At 41.7% G+C, this 22,836-nt stretch overlaps 1 protein-coding gene across 2 annotated transcripts in view; it reads right to left on the reverse strand.

Annotated features, from left to right (window-relative positions):
* The window catches only part of stxbp5a (syntaxin binding protein 5a (tomosyn)), a 121,943-nt gene extending 99,488 nt beyond the window's left edge, over positions 1-22,455 (reverse strand). Inside the window, exons 1-3 of one of the 2 annotated variants that reach the window (XM_059355896.1) lie at positions 22,340-22,455; positions 22,075-22,219; positions 18,990-19,087 (exon numbers count right to left, since the gene is read on the reverse strand). In XM_059355896.1, coding sequence (XP_059211879.1) covers positions 18,990-19,087; positions 22,075-22,212 — 236 coding nt within the window. In that variant the 5' untranslated portion in view covers positions 22,213-22,219; positions 22,340-22,455. The other variant, XM_059355897.1, reaches the window with a different exon arrangement.
* Positions 22,456-22,836: the final 381 nt, after the last annotated feature.

Raw genomic sequence — 22,836 nt, forward strand, 5'->3', positions numbered from 1 at the left:
GCTTGTTACAATGTCTGTGATTTAACGGACAGTGAAAGGGTTAACAGCATGTGTTATCTCTCTAGATGCTAATATTGTCAGGTCTGTGGCAGTGCCAGCGAGGGTTAATGTGCTCACCGTTGTCCTCCCTCAACGTGTTATCAGCAATCATCGACACCCGCGTCTAATGTGAAAGCAAAAGTGTTGCCAAGCACCAGACAGGAAGAGAAATCACGCCAATAGACCCCAATCGAGGCTTAATGGGGGCCTAGTGGCGCGGCTAGCTGAGACCTCTCGCGCTGCCTGTTCATCATTCACTCTCGCTGGTGTCTGGGAGATGGGAAGGGCTTCTGGCTTATCAAACAAATTAGCTGCTTCATCACTGAAATGAAAGTGGCGATGCACAAGCTGCAAGGTTGTCCTTTCCTGCACAGGCTGTCCTTGTTATGAATCAAAGAAAGGAAAATGCATAAAGAGAGGATGCTCTGTATATGGTTTAGAGGAGACAGGGGGGGATCTGCAGTGCTCCGTGTGCTGGGTAAAAAATAGTGGGCGTCTCCCACCTCCTAGGGGTCTGACACTTCGTCCTGCTCATGCAGCGGGCAAACAACCAGCGTGCCGTGGCTTCTGCTTGGACAGCGGTCTGATTACAAGTGGGTCAGGAGCCAACTGTTGCCCTTCCAATCTCTGCAAAGCCTTCCCACACAACAACGGGGCTCTGAATCACTGAGCTGAATGGCTGCGACCACTTTGGCTCCGCTCCATATGCAGACACTCCTACAGCACACTCTATCTCCTTCTAATTTCTCTTCCTCCTCTTCAATTTCTAAACTTAGATGCAACTTCGTCAGTCTGCGGTGATTTCATCCCTCCGCTCTTCCTGTTGCTTTTCCTCCTGTCTCCTATCGCTGCAGGGATTCAGGTGTGGTTGTGCTGCTGAATGACAAGCCAAGGACACATCTGCAGCATGTTTAGGTATTTGCACTATGATGGTGTTCAAAAAAACATATCCGGTGTTGTAGAAAAATCCCAGCATCAGTGCAACCCTCCTGCTAAGTCTGCCAACTCCCACTCTGGATGATGCTAAAGCGAACAGACACAATGTACCACAGAGCTTTTGTCTCTGGACAAACATAAGTGTAACTCCCTTCTTACTGTCCCCCATCCTCCCTCCCTCTCTCCTATATGTCCCCTCAAGTCCTGAAATGTCTGTCTCAACCTTTTTGCCCCTCCTCTGCCTCCTCCATCTCACATCACAACATAATCCTCATTCTGCTTCAATCAGACGGAAAGCACAAACAGCCCCTCGGCCAGTCACACACACACACACATGCTGGACATATACATAGACAAAAATACTGTACGCCTATATCACACACACACACACACACACACACACACACACACACCGACAGGCTGAGAGCTGAGGCGGGGGGAAGGGCCGTGTGCATGACAGCCATGTGGCAGGGCATTAAAGCCTGAGTCATCACGTCATGCGACACATGTGTGTAACTTCCCTGCAGGGGCTCAGCAGCATGGCGGCATACGAAAGGGCAGCATACAGAGGAGCAACAGGAGGATAAATATCATCGCAGCTACCAGCAGGATGGAGGACGGCAAACGTCAAGATTTGCGTAGCTCTTATCGACAAGCAAATGTGCTGCCAAGTTCTGGGGCGGAATCACAGTCCTCAGCCGGCTAGAGCGGGTCCAGGACATTGGCTTTACTCAAGCAAAGACCAATACAAAATGTCATCTATTTAGGCTGGCAGCAGTGAGGCTTAATTCACTGAGAGGATATTTGGAGCCCTCTCTCTAGAGCTGAGGAATTTGTTTTTTCAACATTTGTTTGTGATGCCACTGTCAGCAAGAGGAGGAAGCACTGAAACACCGAAAGCCCAAGACGGGTTGTCAGTCGAGGGAGAGAAAATAAATGGCAGATCCCAGGGTGAGGCTGCGATCAAACTGCCTTCAGCTGTGTTTACACTAAAAGTGATTATATGTGGGTTCACCTTGGCACACACACACTTTCTCCTCAACCAGCGCTGTGGTTGGACCTGCTTCAAGTGTTGGGTGTACCAGTTTGTTTACTGATGCATTCAAGATTTCTTTAAAAATTCAAAATTATATAACAACCCTCTATGATGAATCACTGTCTCCTTGAAAATTGTTTGGACCTGCAATAACCATCCGAAACAAGCTGTAAAAACACCACTGATATTAGCACTTTAAAAGTTGATATGACGAACTCCATCATCTCCAGCATCTGGCTCTTAAGCTGCTAAACGCTCCATTATGTTCTTTAGCAAGTCGCTAACTTTTCCAACACTATTTGTAGTCCCATTTTTATAGGTTTTGGGCTGAAAACAACTGCCTGGTTCTGCTGAAAGTATAAGATCTTACTGATGTCTATAACAAGCCTTAATGCCCTTGCTTGATTGGAAATTTACCAGAAAGATGACTCCCCTCACTTTGATGACATCATATTGAAGATTTTAAAAAGTTGTCTGACAAATGTAACATTTCCACTGCAAGACATGCCAAGGCTCTACAAGACTCAACTTGATCTATTTTGGTTCTCCATTAGCAAAAGTGACAGTACAGGGAACCTGGTGCTTTTTTAGTACCACCTTGCCTTGACGTGAATGTCCAAGTAGTTTCACACGGCTCCGCAATGGCGATCAGCTGAGAATCCTGCCTTACACTAAGGGATACCATCCGCAGTGGAAGAATAAATAGAGGAAAGGACCTGGTACCTAGAGTGAGTTGAGTTGAGTCAAGCTGAATCATTCAGTGGAAATGAGGCATTATAACTCTCCGAGCACAGGGCCAAAACCCCTGACACCCCCTAATCCCCCACCTGACTTGAGCCTGTTCAGGCTGAAGGTCAGTGTTTGATTACTCTTAAAATGCTGTTTCAGGAGTCTTTCCACCTTGGTGAGAAATATTTCTGTTGGGAGAACACAGCTGTGCCTGTGCCAAATATTATCTAAAGGTAAATATCATAGCACTTTGTTAGAGCAGTGTACAAATGTAAACACTAGCTAACATTTGTCGTGCAACAAAGGGGCAGTCTTCGTCTCTGCTTGAGGGGATTAAGTGCAGTTAAAACAGCAGCAAGTGAAATATCTAGTTATTGTATGTATTCCATAATATGCCTATAAGCAACATTACCCACATGGCCACACTGGCAGTGTGGGCTTGTTAGCTTCAGCTGACAGAGACACTAATATTCTCCAGCTGGAGTTGGTTTAGTTGAGTATGTAGAAATTAGCCTTTAGCAAAGAAGGTAAAAAGCATGAAATAAGCAGTCAGACTCAAATACTATGTCTAGGACTCACATTTACAACTATAGAAAAATGTGTGTGTCTGCCATAACAGATGGTTTCACCTGCACATTTTTCTAGATATTACGGCCTTTCTGAGGATAACTACAAATAAATATAGAAACGCAGGCAAGGACACGCAACTCCTGTATGTATGCAGCTGGAATCACATACAGCTCTGTCTCTGTCTGCAAGGGCCTTGGCACATGCACACACGCACACACATCTCGGCACACATAAACACGGTGACAGGCAATTCCTCAAGGTCTGGTACCTTGGGAACCTCTCTGTCTTTCCTCCTCCGTGTGTGTGTGTGTGTGTGTGTGTGTGTGGAGGAGCTTGCAGACAGAGACAGAGCGTCAAGATTTTAGTAAGGTCATAACCAAGCATTTACACAGCCCATGGCCATTAGGGCACTCATGGTTTGTTGCCTGTACGGCTTCAAACCAGAACATTCTCTTAACACACCTGCACACATACAGCGGCTACAGTAAGAAAGGGTTGCTACAATGATACAATCTTATCCTGAATTAGTTAGTACACTATACTAACTGATTATGTGATATAATTAGTATTAAATTCTCTGTTTTATATCTTGAAATGAATACCTTTAGGTTCTGAAAAAAGATTTAATCCAGTAAAAAACAATCATTCATTATTCAGCTATGAAAATGAAATTAGGTTATTTGGTTATCTTTCAAAAAAAAAAAAAAACCCACAAAATTACACAATGAATCCACATGATATTGTCAGATTTTCAATTTTCCAATGGTCCTTCAATGAATCATGTATGATGAAGGCTTCTGTCAGAAAGGATAACCAAACCTTTAAAGCTTAAAATAATGATTTCAAAATCATTATTCTACATTTAAAATATCTACAAAATTAAACTATTTGCTCCAACCAGATACTGTAAAAAAACATTAAATTCTGTCCTCCACAGTGCAACTGGGAAGATGCGAATGACTCTGCTGAAACCAACAGTCACGTGGGAAAAATTCAATGAAACTTCGACTGAACTGCAGGACAAAGAGGTCGTCAGTAGATGCTGTTAAAATGTAAATTGTTCAGTATGTATGGCATGTGGAGCCCATATGTTTCCCATGCTGGTAACACTTGAAAACACTTGGAAAAATATTGTATAGATAGTAATAGTAATGTAGTAATGAATAGAATACATTTTTCCATTTTTTGTCAAATAAATTATCAAAATTGTGTTTTCTCAAATTTTATAATTTATGCAATTCTTACTGTTAAATTACTCAAAGGATAGTTTTTGCTTCCACCCACGTCTAGCCATGAATATGCTGTTTCAATTGCTGTCTGGGAGAGTATTTATTGCAGTAAAAAGCCATGCCACAGTGGGTAAAATGGAGCAAATAACACCCCGAAACTACCTGGGGGTTAGAAAGTTAACCTAGTATACTGAGATTAATTTTTTTATGTAATGACGCCAGCATGAGCTTCACTGTAAACCCTAGGATTTTTCTTGACTGCAAGGAATTTATAAGGAACAGAAATGTTGTTTGAGACTAAAAGATGAAGTAGTGCATGGTCCTCTCACCGGTCCACTTACTGTATGTATCCAGATGGTTGGGAGATAAGACTTTGAAGAGGAGGAGGCAGTATTGGAACAGAGGTGTTCTTAACTATAAAGTTGGCTGCCAGTCTTGAGAACAAAAGATGATTAAACAATATGACAACAAAAAACAGCCAACGGGAAGAGGCTGCTTCATTACAGCTTGCTTTTAAGTCCTCAACTCGTATGTATGAGGATACGCAGCCATTGCTCAATTCATTATGTTCACTGTATCTATGGAGAGCATCATAATAGCACATCCTAGCTAGACTGCAAGTACCCCTACATGTAGAGCGTAGATGATCTGATTAGTCGCTGGCACACCTCACTGAATAAATGCGTGCTTTAGGAACAAAAGAAGGCTCTGTAAAGCTTTATCATACGACGATCAGGATCATATTAATACAACCTACTGTATGTGTTACATTCAAGATAATGTTTAGTAATTAATTATCCTTAATTTATCATGGAAGGGTATGAAGCGAACATTAAAACACACACAACCTCTTGCAACGTGAGCCTCTGTGGATTTGGATAAGGCTCTTGAGAGAGGAGAAGGTCACAAAAACAAATGATAAGGAAACATATGAAGCATTAAAATGGGGAGGGAGCACGGCCCCCTGAGACGGAGTGCAAGATTTCCTACAGCAGCTCGGCAAAAATAATGAGCTGCAGAGAATCAGCAGGGGGACCAGGAGCGCAGAGAATAAGAAAATCCCATTAGAAAAATCCTACAATTCAAAAACAACTAAACAATTATATCCCTGGGAATGTGAATTGAAAAGGGGTTTTAAAGAGCAGCATGTAATACAACAGGAGAAGAATAAAAGAAGGGAGAATACTTCTGTTATTTCAGCAGAGTGGCCCTGAGGAGACCTGGAGGTCACATGATGGGCAGGGAGAAAAGCAAGATGACAAAATCTGTGTGCTTCACTGCGTTCTGTAAGCCAGTCCCCTTACAAGCACCACAGGGACTGTGCCAACCTGACAGTAACAGTTAGACCCTACCCCGCCACACTTCCACCAAGTGTCAGCCATCAACACCAATATTATGCTAAAACAAGCACATGAAAAGACACTCTTTTATTTTTAGGTCATCAAATGTGGTGAGTTCATTCAGTCAAGGAGAAGCCTTAGAGTCAGGTCACCTTGAGAATAATTATTTATGTTATTTTTGATGTTTCCCTACATAAAAATATGCCTTACTTTGTTTTTGACGCCTAAACAATCCACCATCTTTCAAAATGTGTAGTGGGCTGAACACTGCCATGAAGTTACTAGTCGCACATGTACCCACAAGTCTAACCTTTACAGACATGTCCAAGTTATCCTAATCCCATTCAGTTTGTGGCAGAAACCATGCAGTTTTTCTCATGCAGTAAAATGCATTATTTTCGGCTATTTTATTTGAATATTTCTGCATACTGGAGTCCCTAAACAGTTTTGGAATTGCATTAATTGGGCATGACTTGAAAGCTGAGACTCTTGTGGATTCAATCATGTGTGACCATGTTATTCCCCATAGTGGCCTTTTCATTGTAGCGCGCAACAACTTGACCTTGCTGTACAAAATGGCTTGTTGCATCTCAAATTAATATGTCAAATCCACAGCTTTCAGATGATGGACTCCACTTCTATGTGACATCTACCTGCTATCTTCCCCTGAACATCCCGTGACCCCCATCTCAGAATGGTAAGGGGTTAATCTCTTTCTTTAGAGCGTGTCATAGAAAAGATAGAAACAGATGTAAAAAGCTTCAGTCCTAGACCTGTGGACGAACACGTGTTTACAGCCCAGATTCTGAAGGTGACTCAAAGACATCCCATTCTCACTCAACCTTAAAAATGCATTTAAATTAATCCCATGCGGCGAGGGCTCCGTCGCTGTCATGTATGATTTGACACATGACAGCGACATTTCATTCCATCGCTGGATTTACAGGGTGTATGATGAAGTGATCTTTACATCAGTGGACAGGCAAGAGCTATCAGAACATGCCACAATCTGCTCAGGGCAAGTCTCAAACAACAACCAGTACTTCGCTGCCTTATTTATAGACAACCTGAATCATTTGACATCTGCAAAGAAATTGCTGTTAATATGATTTTTGAAATACGAGCACTTAATCCTTGGAGATTTCCCCAATGTGTCGTAGCAATGAAAGCCTCAGACTTACAAATAAACCGCAATTTGAAATCAATAGGCGGTATAGTGTTACCATGTGCTGATGCACACATACCATAACGCTCAGTGACACCAAACAATTCAATAGGTTGCACAGGCTTATTTGCTTTTGAAATGTGACTCTTGATGATGAGGGACCTCTGTGGCGCGGAGACTGGGCAGTGGTCAAAGCCTTCGGTCATGAGAGCGCCATTACAATAGAGAAGCATATTGACCGGGACTAATATGAGTGCAAATCAATACAAAGGTACATGGTCCACACAAGTGACCCCCAGCAGTGCTGAAAAAGCAGTTGTGTGAAGTAAGTCGTGTCATAAATCACAACAGGCTGACAGCGACGTGTGTCCCTGGTTGTCAATGTCTGCAAGGCCGAGGGGTGCTGCACGAACACGACACGTAACATGGGGCTCATTTGTTATGACATTACACTCATGGAAGATATTGCTAGGATTTGGGATTAAGGCATTCTAATAATGAAGTGAGATCAGATGATCAGGCAGGTTATAAACAAGCTAACAAGTAAGCCAGGTTTTTTAGACCACTTCATTTGGAGCTAAAACTGAAAGAACTACTGTTAAAAAGCTCCCATTGCAAAAGAACACTGTTTTCAAATCAGACTTTATAAAAGAAGTGGATGTAGCCACAGAGTTTGGAAATTTCGCCATCTCCCTTTTGTATTTTTGGAGCTATAAGTTTGGACAAAAGATTGCGCTAAGTTAGCAGCTAGTGATAGTTAGCTAGCTTGGGTAGCAAGGTGCAAAATGAACAGCTGACTCCTCAGAGTGTCTTTTGGTACAACCGAACACTGACCAAGATATTCTTAAGCAAACCAAAATGTTAGTTAACTTCAATGAACTGAAAACACACTGTGAAGGGGGAAACTTCTAAGATTAAAACACAGAAAACACTGTGGTAGCAACTTGTCAATCATAAGATAGCCCCGTCATTAAGCATACCTGGCTTTATTGTCAATTTCACTCTAAAATTAGACCATAACTTACACATCATGCTGTTTTGAAGAAGAATTGAAACTAGCAGCTGAGACCATAAACACATTAGAAAAATGTTGCTAAGGTAATAAATCAAGTGAAAAATAGGATAATTTTAGAAAAGGACAGACATCTTCTTTTGCAACCTGTGGAGTTGCCCCCTGCTAGATAGACACATGCATTTACATAATTTAAAACATATATATACTATATATATATATATATATAAGGCTGATCATTAGAATGAATGCAGGTTGAAGGCACTTTGGTATTGGCTTTACTATTAAGGCCTGGTGCTTGCTGCTTGGTGGCAAGTAGCAGCCTTGTTCCAGAGACATGAATTATATTTTCACTTTTGTTGTGAGACAGGACATGAGCACTGACAAAGTACCCATCAAGTTACAAATAGCAGTGATGGCCTTAACTATAAAAATAATATCCAAGCTGTGATGACAGGGAAAGATGTTTTTAATATACTCTTGAGCCATTCCCCATGGTTCCATCCCACCACAGAAACTCCACTAAGTTCGTCTTAGCTGAAGTTGTTTGTATTCACCATCAGCTGTCACAAACGGTTTAAGATGCTTCCTCGTTTCCACTGCCAAGTTAAATACTGCTTTTCAAAGTCTAACAGTTCTCAACAGCTTTCTATCTGAAAGAACTGCACGTACGTCTACAGAACCGCAGCATCCATCACAGGGTTTGATGTCAAGTTTGAAAGTAGCTTCAGTTCGTTCTTGTTTACTTTCAATTAATGCTATCTAATTAACGCTTCAAAACATAATTACAAGCAATCCCAGAGCAGCGAAAGCTATATAATTTGCCTGGTCAAAACATTGCAGCTTCACTCGTCCACAGTCAGTCAGAATAGAGACGACCATCAACCGGCGCAGTAGGTCGCCCTCTGAGTGTCTGTGTACAAATCTGAACCCATTTATTCTCTTCAGCCAACATGACACTGTGTATTTACAATGAGCCGCTCAAGCGTTGCCTGCCTTCTGTTGGGAATAATTAGTGCACAGGTTGGTGACCTCTCCAGCACTCATGCACCACTCTGCAGCTTGCTTTGTATTCTTTTTGTATGCAGACTGAAGAGGACTTTAAAAAGAATGCTTTTAGGGATTAATTCTCTCCTCATATATCAAAGTTTGATAAATTTTAAATGTTTACTTGGTTAAATGATGATCTTAATTTACAAAAAACCTTGGCGACGGGGCCAAAATCACACTCTGTTCCAGACAAAAACGTCTTTAGTATTCATCCCTGACAGCAGCCCTCGCTGTTAACCTCTTTCCAGGTCATCAAGATTTCTTGTCCTCCAATAACATTGCTTTCTAGTGAAAAATATCACGTGGTTCCTGATTTGTGATGACTCACTGGAGGAAGAAAGGCTCTGTGTGTGTGTGCATGGGTGGTTTTTGTGGTCGTTTGTGCATGTTTCCATTGGTGAACTGGTAAAAAAATAACTAACCTTCAATGTCATATGTCCCACTTTAACATGCAGACATGCACACTCAGGACTATCATTTCTGGGGCAGAAATTGGCAGAGATAAGGGACATGGAGCAAGGGGAGTAAAAGCTGGAGTTAAATGTACACTAAATTATTGAAGAGAAGCAACATGGCAGCGCAACTTTAATCATCCTAAACCCGGATCCCATTTGGGGCTTGTCAAGGCTAAAGGACTTAAGCAGGACACACTGTCAGGATATTGGACAGAGAGAGGCAGCAACTACATTGTTGTGGTCCTGATGCAGCAAAATTCCTTTTCCATTTCGAAGAACCGATAGAACAGAGGGAGCTGAGTGCTTTTTGGAGAGCATGAAAGATGAAACCCGGTGCACAAGGGGTCTTTGATTAAGAGTACTTCACTACAGCGAAACAGGTTCGCAGGCACGCACGCAAACATACCGTGTTCCAGTAATGGTGTAAAGTTGATGTGCACTGAACTGACACGAAAGCCGCATCTCAACAGCTCTCTGGTGACCTCACCGCGGACTATACTTCCGAATATTTCTTTTAAAATGCCATCTGGCAGGCACAAGCCGACTCTTCCAATCCTACAGTACCGGCTCTCACACACTCAGACACGATAGAAACACTTTATGTCAAGCTATTCTGTCTTCTTTTTTTTTCTTCACCAATCCTTGTCCCGCTTATGTGAAAAGTAAAATGAGGTCAACTGGGATGAGACACTAATCCCTCTTGATTTTGCGTGATACCTCTCCTCTTTTTCAGAGTTTTATCCCCTCCCATATGCTTCTGCTAACTAACCCGCTAACCACAGACACTGGAATAAAACAGTAATGAGTTTTCCTAGAAGAGACAGATGCAACATTGCTCGCTGTAAAGTATATATAAAATTAAGACATGCATTGATCCAGTTTACAGTTATTCCAACAAAACGAATGCACTAGAATTCATAGCTATCCCCATTAAATTGTGTTCATGGACAAAGCCACATAATAATGTTAAAAGCCATGTCGGTCCGCTATCAGGCAAATGGCCCGAAGAAACCTAGAATTTTCAACCACAAGACCGGTGTTCGTGTAAGTTATATCTGGAAGTAGTATGTTAGCTTAACCCTGTTATTTTTTCCTAAACTGAGTCAAGTAGTTCAGGTGGCTAATCTTAAGCAAGTGCTATTTGTGCCTAAACATAACCGTTTTACAACATGTTTAAAACAGAAATCATGGTGTGTTAACGTGTTGAAAACAGTGATAATCACATTATTCTTTGTAGTATATCATACAAATCGTACTGAAAAATTACAAATCATACAAACCCGTTTATGAGAATATGTTGATTGATTGATCAGGGCTTAACAATCTGGATAAAGTATCTAAATTCTATATTTGATATATAGAAATTTCAATATGATTCACAATTTTGAAACGTAAGCTCATTTTTGCATATTTGTGTGAATTTTAAAGGATTGTGTAATTTATTCATAAGGATCTGCATCACACAAAGATATTTTTTTGAAGTCTGTATAATTCAATTTGTAGGTGTGCAAGTCTCTGCAACACCACAATACTAAATTGAAATTATTTTAATAAATGTTGTGGCTCCTGCAGTTTGGATATTGCACTCGTCCATATTGCGACAATAAAAATTTGATTAATTGTTCAGCCCTAATTGATCACACATGTACACGCTCCAGCTGCTCACGCATACCACATGCTGTATCTGACACAGTAGCGGCAGCAGCAGCTCAACTCCTTTGATGAGACTGTTTCTGTCTCAGTCAGCCTCATCTTTGCCTTGCCAAGCTCCAGCGCATTGCATAACTGAACACAGACACAAACACACAACCCCAGGCCCAGTCTGCGCTACGGAGAGCCATCTAGATGAGCTAGCTCGCAACTGTCAACCCCAATGAGGGGAGAGAGAAAAAGAGGAAGAGAATAAAGATGCAACAAAACAGATAGAAGAATAAATGAATAAACAAATGATCTGTGACCTGAAAAGAAGCTTCCACACTCTTTAGGCAATAAACTGGAAAGAGAGTTTGATGCAAACACTTTTTCACCATTTGCTGTGAAGATGTTGAAGATATGCAAAAAGAAGAAGCCGCAGAGTCTCTGGCCCATTATAATCAAAAACCATGACCATAATCTTGGGCTGCAACTAACAATTATTTTTATTATTGATTAATCTGCAGATTATTTTCTCAGTGAATCATCTGGTCTCTAAAATGTCAAACTACAGTAGTCAAAAATTCAGACTTGTGACTCAAACCATTCGGTCCAACTTTGTAGCAAATGCAGAGTAATTTTTTCCTGAGGAAGTCTAGTCAAGTCGAGTCATTGGTGAAAGTCGAGTTTTATTCATATTGACATGCACGCGCCAAAGGCACACTTTCACTCATCTTACTCTCATATTTTCTGTTTCTGATATTCTTGTTGTTTTATGTTATATATAGATTACTTTTTCACCACTTTAAGGCAGTCATATTATTTTCTGTATATTAACGTTGTGTTCTTTATAATATTGTGACATTTTAACATTAGAGGCTTCAAATAAGCCCATTTGGGTTTTCTGTCTCTCCCTGCACTGTAATTTGGTTTGTTTTATGTTACATTTGTCATTTCATAGTCGGGTCACTTTTTCCCCCTAAGATACTGCAGTCTTAAAATGAGTCTTCAAATGACTTCAAATTCTCTATGCATAACAGGTACACAAGTATATTTACAATGATGAACAGTTTTAATTATTGATATTTGAACAGAAAACATAGGATGAACACAAATAGTTTGAGTCATCAAGTCTAAAGTCAAGTGAAGTCAAGAGTCTTTAATTTCCAAGTCCAAGTTGTGTCTCAAGTCATTTTCCACCAAGTCAAGTTTTAAGCCACCAAAATAGATTCAAATTCAAGTTACAATGACTCAAGTCCTCATCTCTGGGAAAAATGTCCATTCCAGCTTCTCAAAGCTGATGTCTTTAAATGTCTTGTTTCATCAGTCTAAACACCAAAGATATTCAGTTTAATACTATATTGTATTAAACTGAGAAAGCAGAAAATCTCCATATTTTAAAGGTCATTTTTGCATGAAAACTACTTTTCAATCAATTATCAAAAGGGCTAGGGTTAGGAAATGAAATTCCGATTAGTCAAAAAAAAAAAAAAGATTGCACTTATAAATTATATATATCCAGTGTTCTCTTAGAGCAGGCATGTCCAAACTATTCCACAAAGGGCCGTGTGGCCGCAGATTTTCGTTTCAACCAAGCAAAAGCACACAGTTTGACCAATCAACTGTCTGAAGACTGAGATCAGTTGATTAACTGAGTCAAGTCTGGTGTGCTGCTGCTTGGTTGGAATGAAAACCTGCAGCCACACGGCCCTTTGTGGAATAGTTTGGACAAGCCTGTCTTAGAGGCTTCTGTGATCTACTCTGTGAAACAAGAACTTATATCACATACACTAAAATACATTGACATGCCATCAAAGTTTGTCATCAAATATGCATGCACACACACTGTGAGGCTCTGAAGAGATTGCCCACTTTCCTTTGTACGTGCCATACCAATGGAATTCAAACATCTCCTGCTGAGCTACAATTTCGATTTCAACATTTCAAATAATTCCCATTCAGCAGTCCTATCAGGTAACTCGTGGCTCGGCGAGGTCCTCCTCTGACTGCAGACGAAGCTTGGAGGGTCGCACAGTTACTGAGCGAATCAGAAGGAAGATTAATGACGAAGATGTGTCATAGTCGATCCGAGCTACGACCAAAAGCTGCACAGAGCCACTGCCAGTCACTGCAGAGCCTGTATGTGTGTGTACAAAGTTATCTCTGCAAACATGTGTGCTCCGCTGTCTGCCCGCATGTGCAAACGTTTGCCCTCCTGTGTATGTCGGCACACATACAGTATTTGCGTGTGCACGTCCGCTAACATTTGTATAAGTCATCGACCATCATATGCCTGTGTGTGAACGCAGAAATGTGTGTTACCTCTGCCACCTCCGAATGTCTATCCTGAAATAATAACTCTGTGTGTGACTGTGTGTGTGTCCCCATTTGTATGTGTGAGTCCTATGATGTCCTGTGCCTGCCGATGAGATAATCTGGCAGAGCATGGAGTGACAATTTGATCAATTGCTGGCTCACAGGGAGTCTCTGAGTTATAGTGCTGCCATCTCTCCTGGCCACCACCAGTAAAGAGCCGCCTCTCTCTGCAGAGATTAGTCGCCACATTGTAACACACACAGCTGCAAACCACCCAGCAAATAGACACATGCACAAAAATACATACACATGCTAATGACTGCAGTTTGATGGCGGTAAGCTGCCAAAACCATCCCATAAGTCCCCTGTGCCATGTTTTCTGTCAGGGAGTGACAGAATCTCCCATTACATGGTGCTCTAGAAAAATTGGTAATTTCCACCCACATTCTGCCTGCCTTTAACACACGAACTGGATCAGCAGAGTATAAATTTCAATTATCAAGGGTGGTGACTTTTTTCTATTGGAACCAGAATTACCACCTCTCGGTTGTATGCCTACGCTAACCAGCCAGGTTGCAGTTAACATCAATGTCCGTCCAGATTCACATAATACATGTCGTGAAGACTTTGAATGAGTTTAATAAAATGTATTAAAATTATTTATGGGGCCAAACGTGGATCCTGGACACACACCTTTACACACACCTTAAAAAAGATCTATACAATCACTATAGTTTCAATGTGAGCACCAAATATTAGTGCCACCTATTCAGTATCCAACCAAATGTGAAATATGGTCACAATCTGCCCTTCTGCTCCCGAGTTATGGAGATGAATAACGGCCGGAAAAGTGTTAAATATTATGATGTCACAGTGAAGTTGACCTTTAGGTATAAAATGTCATCACATTATCATTTTACCCTGTTAGACATTTCTGCCATCTGTGGGAATTTTTGTCATAATTAGAGTATGAATTCTTGACTTATGGCCAAAAGCAAATGTTATGTAAGGTCACAGTGACCTTGACCTTTGAGCTACAAAATCTCATCCTTCATCTTTAAACCGAAATGGGCGTTTGTGCCAAATATCTCAAAAATACCCAATATTGCATTTATGATAATGGGACGGACAGACAACCTACAGCTATCACCATCTTAATGGATTTTTCCAATTACTGGAAAGCTGTTTATTAAAAAAAATGGGATAAGGGTTCTGGGTATTGTTTGAAATCTTGTATCGCCATTGGCATTAGATACATTTCTTTTGTTTTTTGATGTTGTTTAAACACAAGCAGTCATACAAGAACTTCTTTTGAATAAATACAGTCAAAAATGAATTTCCAGATTGCCATTTATAAAGGAAATAAGTAAACGACAGATTTTCACAGTTTTTGATCCTCGATTCTGCAGACTAATTTTGGTTGGTATTCAGAAATGATTGAGGTTCCATTCCCCGCCCTGCAGGTCACAGATGCTGATAATAATTCTTATTTTTTTAATTATAAAGGTGTAGCACAGACTTTTTTTCAGACATTTTTTCTCTCGTATTGTGAGTGTTTCCCCTCAGATTAGCCTGGATGCTTTGGAAAATGTAATCTTTCTGTCTGGAGGCTGATAGATATCAATAAACATTTTGATTAGCTTATCACATTATATGGTTGATGAGCGGATGCAGCTCAGCCTCACCTGTTTTGCTGGCTTTATGATACCAGCAGTATGTGTCAACATGGAAACAGGTTTTCCCTGTGCATCTTCCAGCAGCTTGAGACTGAATCATTTACTTCTCACCTCAAGGACAAACAAATTCCAAAGGAAAAGAAAGGACTGGAGCGCACTAAGCCATTTAAAGCCTTTAACTGTGCAAACACTAACTTTTCAACACAATAGCAAGTCAAACAGAACAAAGACACAAAGGCAATTATATATATTCAACCCACAACTCTCATTGGATAAACATTTGAAGAGCATTTTCAATCTATTGGATGGTGAATCCACAAGTGGGAGTTGCCATTGTCTGTGTCCAAATGCCACACCCAGATATAGTTGCAAATGTAAGTACAAAATGTGTCAGTGATGTGTGTCAACAGCCTGCTGCTGATGTTGTTTAGCAGCAAGACCATTAAACTACCAGCCAAAGGGTCTGGTGTTGGCTTTGAGCCAAATTAGATACAGTGACAAGCAGCACCAGTGCAACACATTTGGTTTACTCTGGTCAAGAATGAAGGTTCCTTCTTCTTTGTGCAGCCCTGCATCTTATCGCCATCCCTATGTCTCAACACTCAAAGGAAGCTTTTATAATTCAGCATTTTCGAACACAGCATTTCTGCTTATTTTCCCGAAATTACACCGCTAATCCGATGAATAGCAAATGTGCGTGCACTGCTTGCACAGCGAAACCTGTTTTCCAAATGCTCACGACTTATTTTCGCTGCTGAGAAATTGCACAGAAAACAATTGACAGCGGTGTGTGCACTTGGGCATATCTGTCTCAGTGCATTACCACACACAGATCAATAAGGATTCTATTCTTGGCCATTAGATCTTGAAGCAGGGGATTGCCTGCCTCTCTCACTCTTTCCTATCTATTCCCTCTCTCTCTGCTCTATCGGCCTGTCCTCTCCACCGGCTCTCCCGCCAACCTCTTTCTCTATCCCCCCTCTTCTCTTTCTCTCCTCCAGACAACACCAAAGGGACATTGTCATCTTCCCAGCTGGACTGTGGAAGCAGCAGCAGAGTCAGTGGCGAGCATCAAACACGGGACAGTTTTAGGGGGGGATCAGAGAAGTGATTGGCTTTATGGCTAGAGGGATCAACCGTCTCCTCGGAGGATTCGCGCACGCACTCACACATGTGCCACATATTCGCTTTTGCACATGTACACATCCACAGACACCTCCGGTTCCTGCTGTAATTCTCAGTCCTCTGCCACGCTGCCAGGCTGAGGCCCTTGATCTGCCACTTCCTGTAATCCTCCATGGGAGAAGGGGCGCAGCCAAATGTCCTGGCAGGCCATCCAGGCAAACAAACACACAACAACAATGCATGCACACCAGGAGCTGCAAGTGGCAAAACTAATGACCTCTAGGACATAGATGTGTATCAGCGCAGGAGTTGAAGGATGTCACTCAGCATGCAACCAGATAAAGACGAGACACGACACATGAATTGGGAAAAATACAAATTGTTACCATGAATCTTTCTATGATGATTAAGTAAACATTTTTTGTATGAAAAGTTTTCTGAAATGTTGTGTTCAAACATGCAAATGATCAAAACTCTTGTTTCATTTTGTTGTCAAATTAGAGTAAAGGGTTTTTACAGTGGGAAGTTTGGATATATCTCTTTTTGTCACTCCATAAATCAGAAAATACTGTCAACAGCCATTATAAATCCATTTTCGCTATGTTTCTAGGAATAAAATGTTGTATAAATCAGGCTATGAATGATTTATGAAGAAAAATAACATTCAGAATATAGACAGGAATGAAACTGGAAAGTTTGGTGCATATAAATGCTATTAAAGTGGCACTTTCTGCCTAAAAGTATGAAAAAGAAATATCGTTTTGAGAAATCGGCATATTTATTGTTATATTTCATAAATTTTGCAAGACAACAGGTTTAAATAAAAAAATAGATATAACCATTAGGCTTCCCAAGTTGATTACTTAGAATTAAACAATTATTTTATATTTAAATATGCATATATGGCATTATCTAATGCTACTGGTAAATGTCGGAGAAATCTACAGATGCAAATAGACAGAAAGTAGTAAATTTTGTTTTCTTTCCACTAGTCTGAAAGAAGAAGCAAAATAGCCCAAAATCACATAATTGACCAGTGGATAAAAAACATGTTTTGGCCTGTAGTGTCTAGTCTTAATCAAAACACATTATATAAAAAAACCACAAGCTGCAGCATAAAAAATATGAATGGTGAAATCTCCATTATGCCACGCTGGTATCGTTGTCATCAGATAAAGAGAACGGGCTGACTAAACAGCAAATGACAGAAGAAGAGAACCAGAACCAAAGAATAGATGGATGACTCCCAATTCACCTTCCCCTGACTCCGATAAGACTCTATCAGATCCACATCACTCAAACACAAGAGATTCCTGTGTTCATTCGATTTCAAAGTGGCCAGTTTCAGCCAGTAGGAACCATCCGACAAGATCATTTCAGTTAAACCCGGTCTAGTCTGAGGAAGAATGCATTCTGATCTCTAAGCTGATTGGCTTCTTTTACACCACGAGTAAAGATTTTTTGAGTTTACCCCGTCTGGAGCTCACAGGAGTAATGTACCAGCCAGCAAGCCATAAGCCCCATTAAGCTTATTCACCAGTTCCTGCATCAGCCCTGACATTTTACCAGAGGAGGGATTTCATCGCCTATCTTCTAATACGTGACAGAAACCAAGAATGTCTTCATCCAAAATAGAGCAGCTTTTGAATCTGTAAATCTTTCGAATCATTTTCAGAAAAAGTGATGCGTCATGATCTCCTCTGTCTGCCTCGCTCAGAAAACACACCAAAGGTACATGGAAGTCTAGTAGACTCTCTCTGCTCACTCTGCTCTGTTTTTATCCTCACCTCTCCAGTGCAGGTGATCGAGACCGAGCCGCAGCCATAACTGCCAGCAGGTGGGAACGAGGGACAGTCAGGCGGACAGCTCTTCATCACACCGTAATGAGCTGGCAAAGGTTGTCGGACAGGCATGAGAACACATGGAGGACCTGTAAAAGCGAGCCTGACACAGGCAAGCTCGCAGGCGTTCTCTGAAGCTATACGACTCCCTGCAGTGCCATTTCATCACAAGCTGTTGTCCTTGTTTGTGTAAATGTCCTCATATTGCAAGGAAGCCGACACAACGTACCTCAACTGCTTAATTCTCCACCTCAACTGCAGCATATACTGCAATATGTGTGGAGTTTTCAGTCATCAGCTTTCTTGTGATAAAACCTTTCTAAACCCACCTGCCCACCTAAGGGATAAATCTAAGGCGTAGGATGAACAAAATGTTTCAGAAACAAGAAGATGTAACCTTTTAAATGAAGCCTTATACATGCATTTTTGGCCTTTCAGTTCTTCTGTTACAAGCTTTGACTCAACAATACTGGGAGGGGTCTAGCCCTAACCCTAATCCTACCCTTTACCCTACTTGGGCAGGTGGGTTTTACAAGGTTTAAATGTGTCAGCAATGAGAGCAAAAGCAGCTAAAATATGGGATTCAAGCACAGCTGAGTTGGTCTATGTTTTAAGCTTTATCTTTCCGTGTGACAACATCTGGAGCTTGTTACTGAAAAACTCTTCAGCATGCTCTAAAAATATCCTGAAACCCCACCAATGCGCATAAGCATCTGACTGTGGCAGCTCAGACATCTGTTCACTTACCTGCTGCTGCCTCCCCGGGATGCAGGCACCCAAAGGAGCTGCCACGGGCCACAGTCACCTATAACACTGGCAATGACAAGTGAAAGGATACAATCTGAGAGCTCCACTCTGGGTGCCGATGGCCAGTATCTTCTGCACGGGGTCGAAAGCCATGGCCGACGGCTGGTAGGGGAAGCCATGACGGACGGTCTGAGAGATGTGCAGAGGGGGGGAGAGAAAAAAAGAATGCGTTATCAATTTGCAATTCACAGCAGGAGTGTTGTTTTGTCAAGGGATATCACACACATGATTTTGGTAAACAAATGGCCCAGATGGATACGGAAAGTGTTATGAAACAGAAATGTAAAGCCTGAAATTGCGCAGACAAGAGAAAACGAAAGAGAGGAACAAATGCTCTTTCTATGCACCGTTACTCTGTTCTTCGTGATAGCTGATATTTGGCTTCGCTATTTAGGATCCTTTTATAATCACGGGCCTATTTTGAGATTTCTTCTCTCCCGTTTCACTTTTTATCTCGTTTTCCTTCTCTCACTGCCTCCCACATGGAGTCGTGATTACACTGAAGTCTGGGAATAAAAAACACGGAAAACAAACCAAAGAGAAGTGTTTCGTTATGATTTGTTGCCTTTTTAATGGAGTGCACTGTATGGAAAGGTGTTTCTGTTTTTGTTTTTTTTGTCCGCTCCCTGTACGTTTGTGTGTGCGACTGCTTTATGGCATCAGTCAGCTGGTGGTGGGCTGTTGGATTTGTTTGCTTAGCGGCAGAAGGCTAAAGCATGTTACATAAGAAGCACTCAGTGCAGCAGAGACACCTGCCTTCTCCGCAGAGAGACATTACTGAGAGTTTCTGTCCAGACAGACAGTGAAGGTGCAGGAGGGAGGATGGAGTCTTGTTCAAAGAGACACCCATCAGATGTCTGGCTGTTGATAGACATATTTAGACATGCAATCCCTCCAGTGTTTCCAACCTCAATATCCACTTAGCCCTCAGGTGAGTTGACTTGGCTCTAGATATGCTTACTAGTTATTACTTCAGGCACTCTAACTTATTACTTCTGACAGAATGAATTGCAGTTTTAAGAAGTTCACCTCCCCTAGCCTTCGCCTTCTGTACCTTATGTTTTTGTTTGGTTGTTGGTGTCTCTAAATCAGACAAGGTCAACAATGACATGACATGAATCTGAGCTCTAGAGACACACAGAAACTCTGCCATGTAAAATAAGGTAAAACCTATCAATGGTAGACTGTAGTAGCTAACAGTCTAAACATGTATGTTCTCTGCATCTTATCCAATAAGAAAAACAAGTACACAAGCCTAAATTTACAAGCTGTTAAAGGGATAGTTAATTTTTTAAGTAGCGTTGTATGAGGTATTAACCATAATCAGCTAAACAAAATATTAGACATCTAAAAAAAAGGTCAAACTAAAAAAAATTAAGATTATCTATGCTCTCTTTAAAGCCACCAGACTTCATTGACAAAAGCGGTAATTTTACCTCATAGAGCGTGGGACTTTCTAGGCTACCGCTGCCTTGATCTGTTAGCTTGTGTGTTATTTTGTGACTTTGGAGTCTAAAAAGGATAGTTTCAGATTCACCAAGTGACAGAATACCACAAACAAACTAACAGATCAAGGCAGTGTAGACCAGCAACTCCCTTGTTCTGATAGCTAAAATTGCTGTTTTTGTCAATGGAGTCTGGTGGCTTTGAAGAAAGCATAGATAGGATATAACTTCAGTTCCTCCAGCATAAGCTTAAACAGGGCTGTTTGACTGCAAGGTAAAGCAGTGAAAATATTCAAGATATAATGTACACTTAAACTGCAATTGAGTTTTTGCTGCTGACCCCATCCACAGCAGTACATTGCTTAGCTTTAGTGGCAGTACTCCTGTTTGTTTCTCCAAACCGGAGCCTGCCGACTACAATCTCCTGCAGGTAATACACTGACTTTGTATAGGTACCTCATACTACCAATCTTCAAAAAATAAAAACTATCTCTTTAAAAAAATACAAATAAATCTAAAAAATTGTAATTTTTGAGTCAAAACTTTAAAAAGAAACCACATACAAGCCAGTTACAATTGTGCAGGTTAAATATCTGAAGAAAACAATAGCAAGCACACAGTGATGTCGATAAAAAAAGGCCACACCAAAGCATTGGGGCTCACCTGACTTTACATTATAGTGGGCTAAGATGTAGAATACACAGTTTGTAAACTGCATGAGTGTTTATTAACCCCATCCATTGTTGTGGCCAATTCAGACAGAGAAGGGCAAGCCTTTTTTTTCAAACAGGCCCCCACACACTTCAGGCGCCATCAGTCCCCAATGGATCAATGATCTAGGGGTAAAGTAGTGTGTGTATGTGTATGTGTGTGTGTGTGTGTGTGTGTGTGTGTGTGTGTGTGTGTGAGAGAGAGAGAGAGAGAGAGAGAGAGAGAGAGAGAGAGAGAGAGAGAGAGAGAGAGAGAGAGAGAGAGAGAGAGAGAGAGGATGAGAGGGGAGAGAGGTGGGGGAAGAAGAGGATGGAGATGGAGATGGAGGAGACACTGCGAGGAAAAGACAAAGCAAAAGTAGATGATGAAACACGCTCACACACACACACACCAACCACAAACCACCGTTTTGCTAATCCAAACCCAGCAGATTATGCAAGAGAGGATCAGTTTGGCCCAACCCCTCGATATGACAGTTCATGACAAACACACATGCAGCAATTGATGGGGTTTTTCACAGAGGATAAAACCCATATAAATACTACCATCATAATAATAATAATCAATATTAAGTTGGTTTGAGAAAAAGAGGAAATGCATACATATAATCATACAGGAACTTACTAATGTTTATTGTCCTGTAGCCAGAGCGCATTCGCCATACAGTATGCGCAGTGTACGTTACAGGCTGCCTTTGGCTTGGACAAGCACAGGAGGCTCTAACGATTAAATCTTTTTAAACAGGATTCTTGTCAAATGATTATAAAGCCTTATCCAGCAGGTGCTCGCTGTACTTTAGACTCCAGAGCAAAAATGCTTTGCCGATTAATTAATTTATTGTGTGGAGCTCACTTGCACCTGCTGTATCCTGAGATGGGATAAGCGCAGTGCAAACTGTGACTAATAAAAAAAATGCGAAAGCTGTATAATAACAGAAATAAATCATCAGGCTTCGCCCACCTTGCAGAGCTGGAAATGCTCGGACTGGAGGGTCTCCTGGATCAGATGGTTCTCCTGTGGCCCCACTTGGACAGACGGGGTGGAGGAGGACACCTCTTTCAAGCCGTCCAGCACCTTCCTGATGTTGAACTTCTTCATTTTCAGACTGCAGAGCACACAATTGAGATCACCCGCAAAGGATAAAGGGGATAACCACTTTCTCTCGCACACATTCACACACACGCGCTCTCTCTTTCTCTCTTCTGATTTCCTCTGTAAATCTCACATTTTAGTGCTTGTTTTTTAGCGCAGTCTCCATGCTGGAAGGCTCTGGGCGCGCTACCGCACAGGTCGCTTCTTGGCGTGGAAATATTGGAGACGGGCTGCCGGGGATGTTGGTGCGTCGGTGTAATTTGCTCGCAGTCCGTGCTGTGCCCCACTGCGTCTCGGTGGCTCCGCTCCTCTTCTCGGCTTCCCTCCCCTCCCCTCTCGGCTGTGTGCGCCGCTCAGCCAAGGCGGAAACGCAGCGCCGCGTTGGTGTTGGTGCTGCTGCTGCTGCTGACGCTCTTGCGCATGTCTGACAGAGCACAGGCTTCAACACAAATCCCGCCACCTTGCCAGCCCCCTCTCTCTCTCCCTCTCTCTCTCCTCCTTTCATCTTCCCCCAGCGACAACGCCCCCCTCCCTCCCCTCTCCCTCGCACGCACACATAGTAGGTTTTGCTCCACTGCACCTGGTGATGTTGGGATGCTGCAGCGCTGTGAGTGTCTGTGGAGACAGACG

The sequence above is a fragment of the Centropristis striata genome, chromosome 18 (assembly GCF_030273125.1).
Source record: "Centropristis striata isolate RG_2023a ecotype Rhode Island chromosome 18, C.striata_1.0, whole genome shotgun sequence".
NCBI lineage: Eukaryota > Metazoa > Chordata > Actinopteri > Perciformes > Serranidae > Centropristis > Centropristis striata.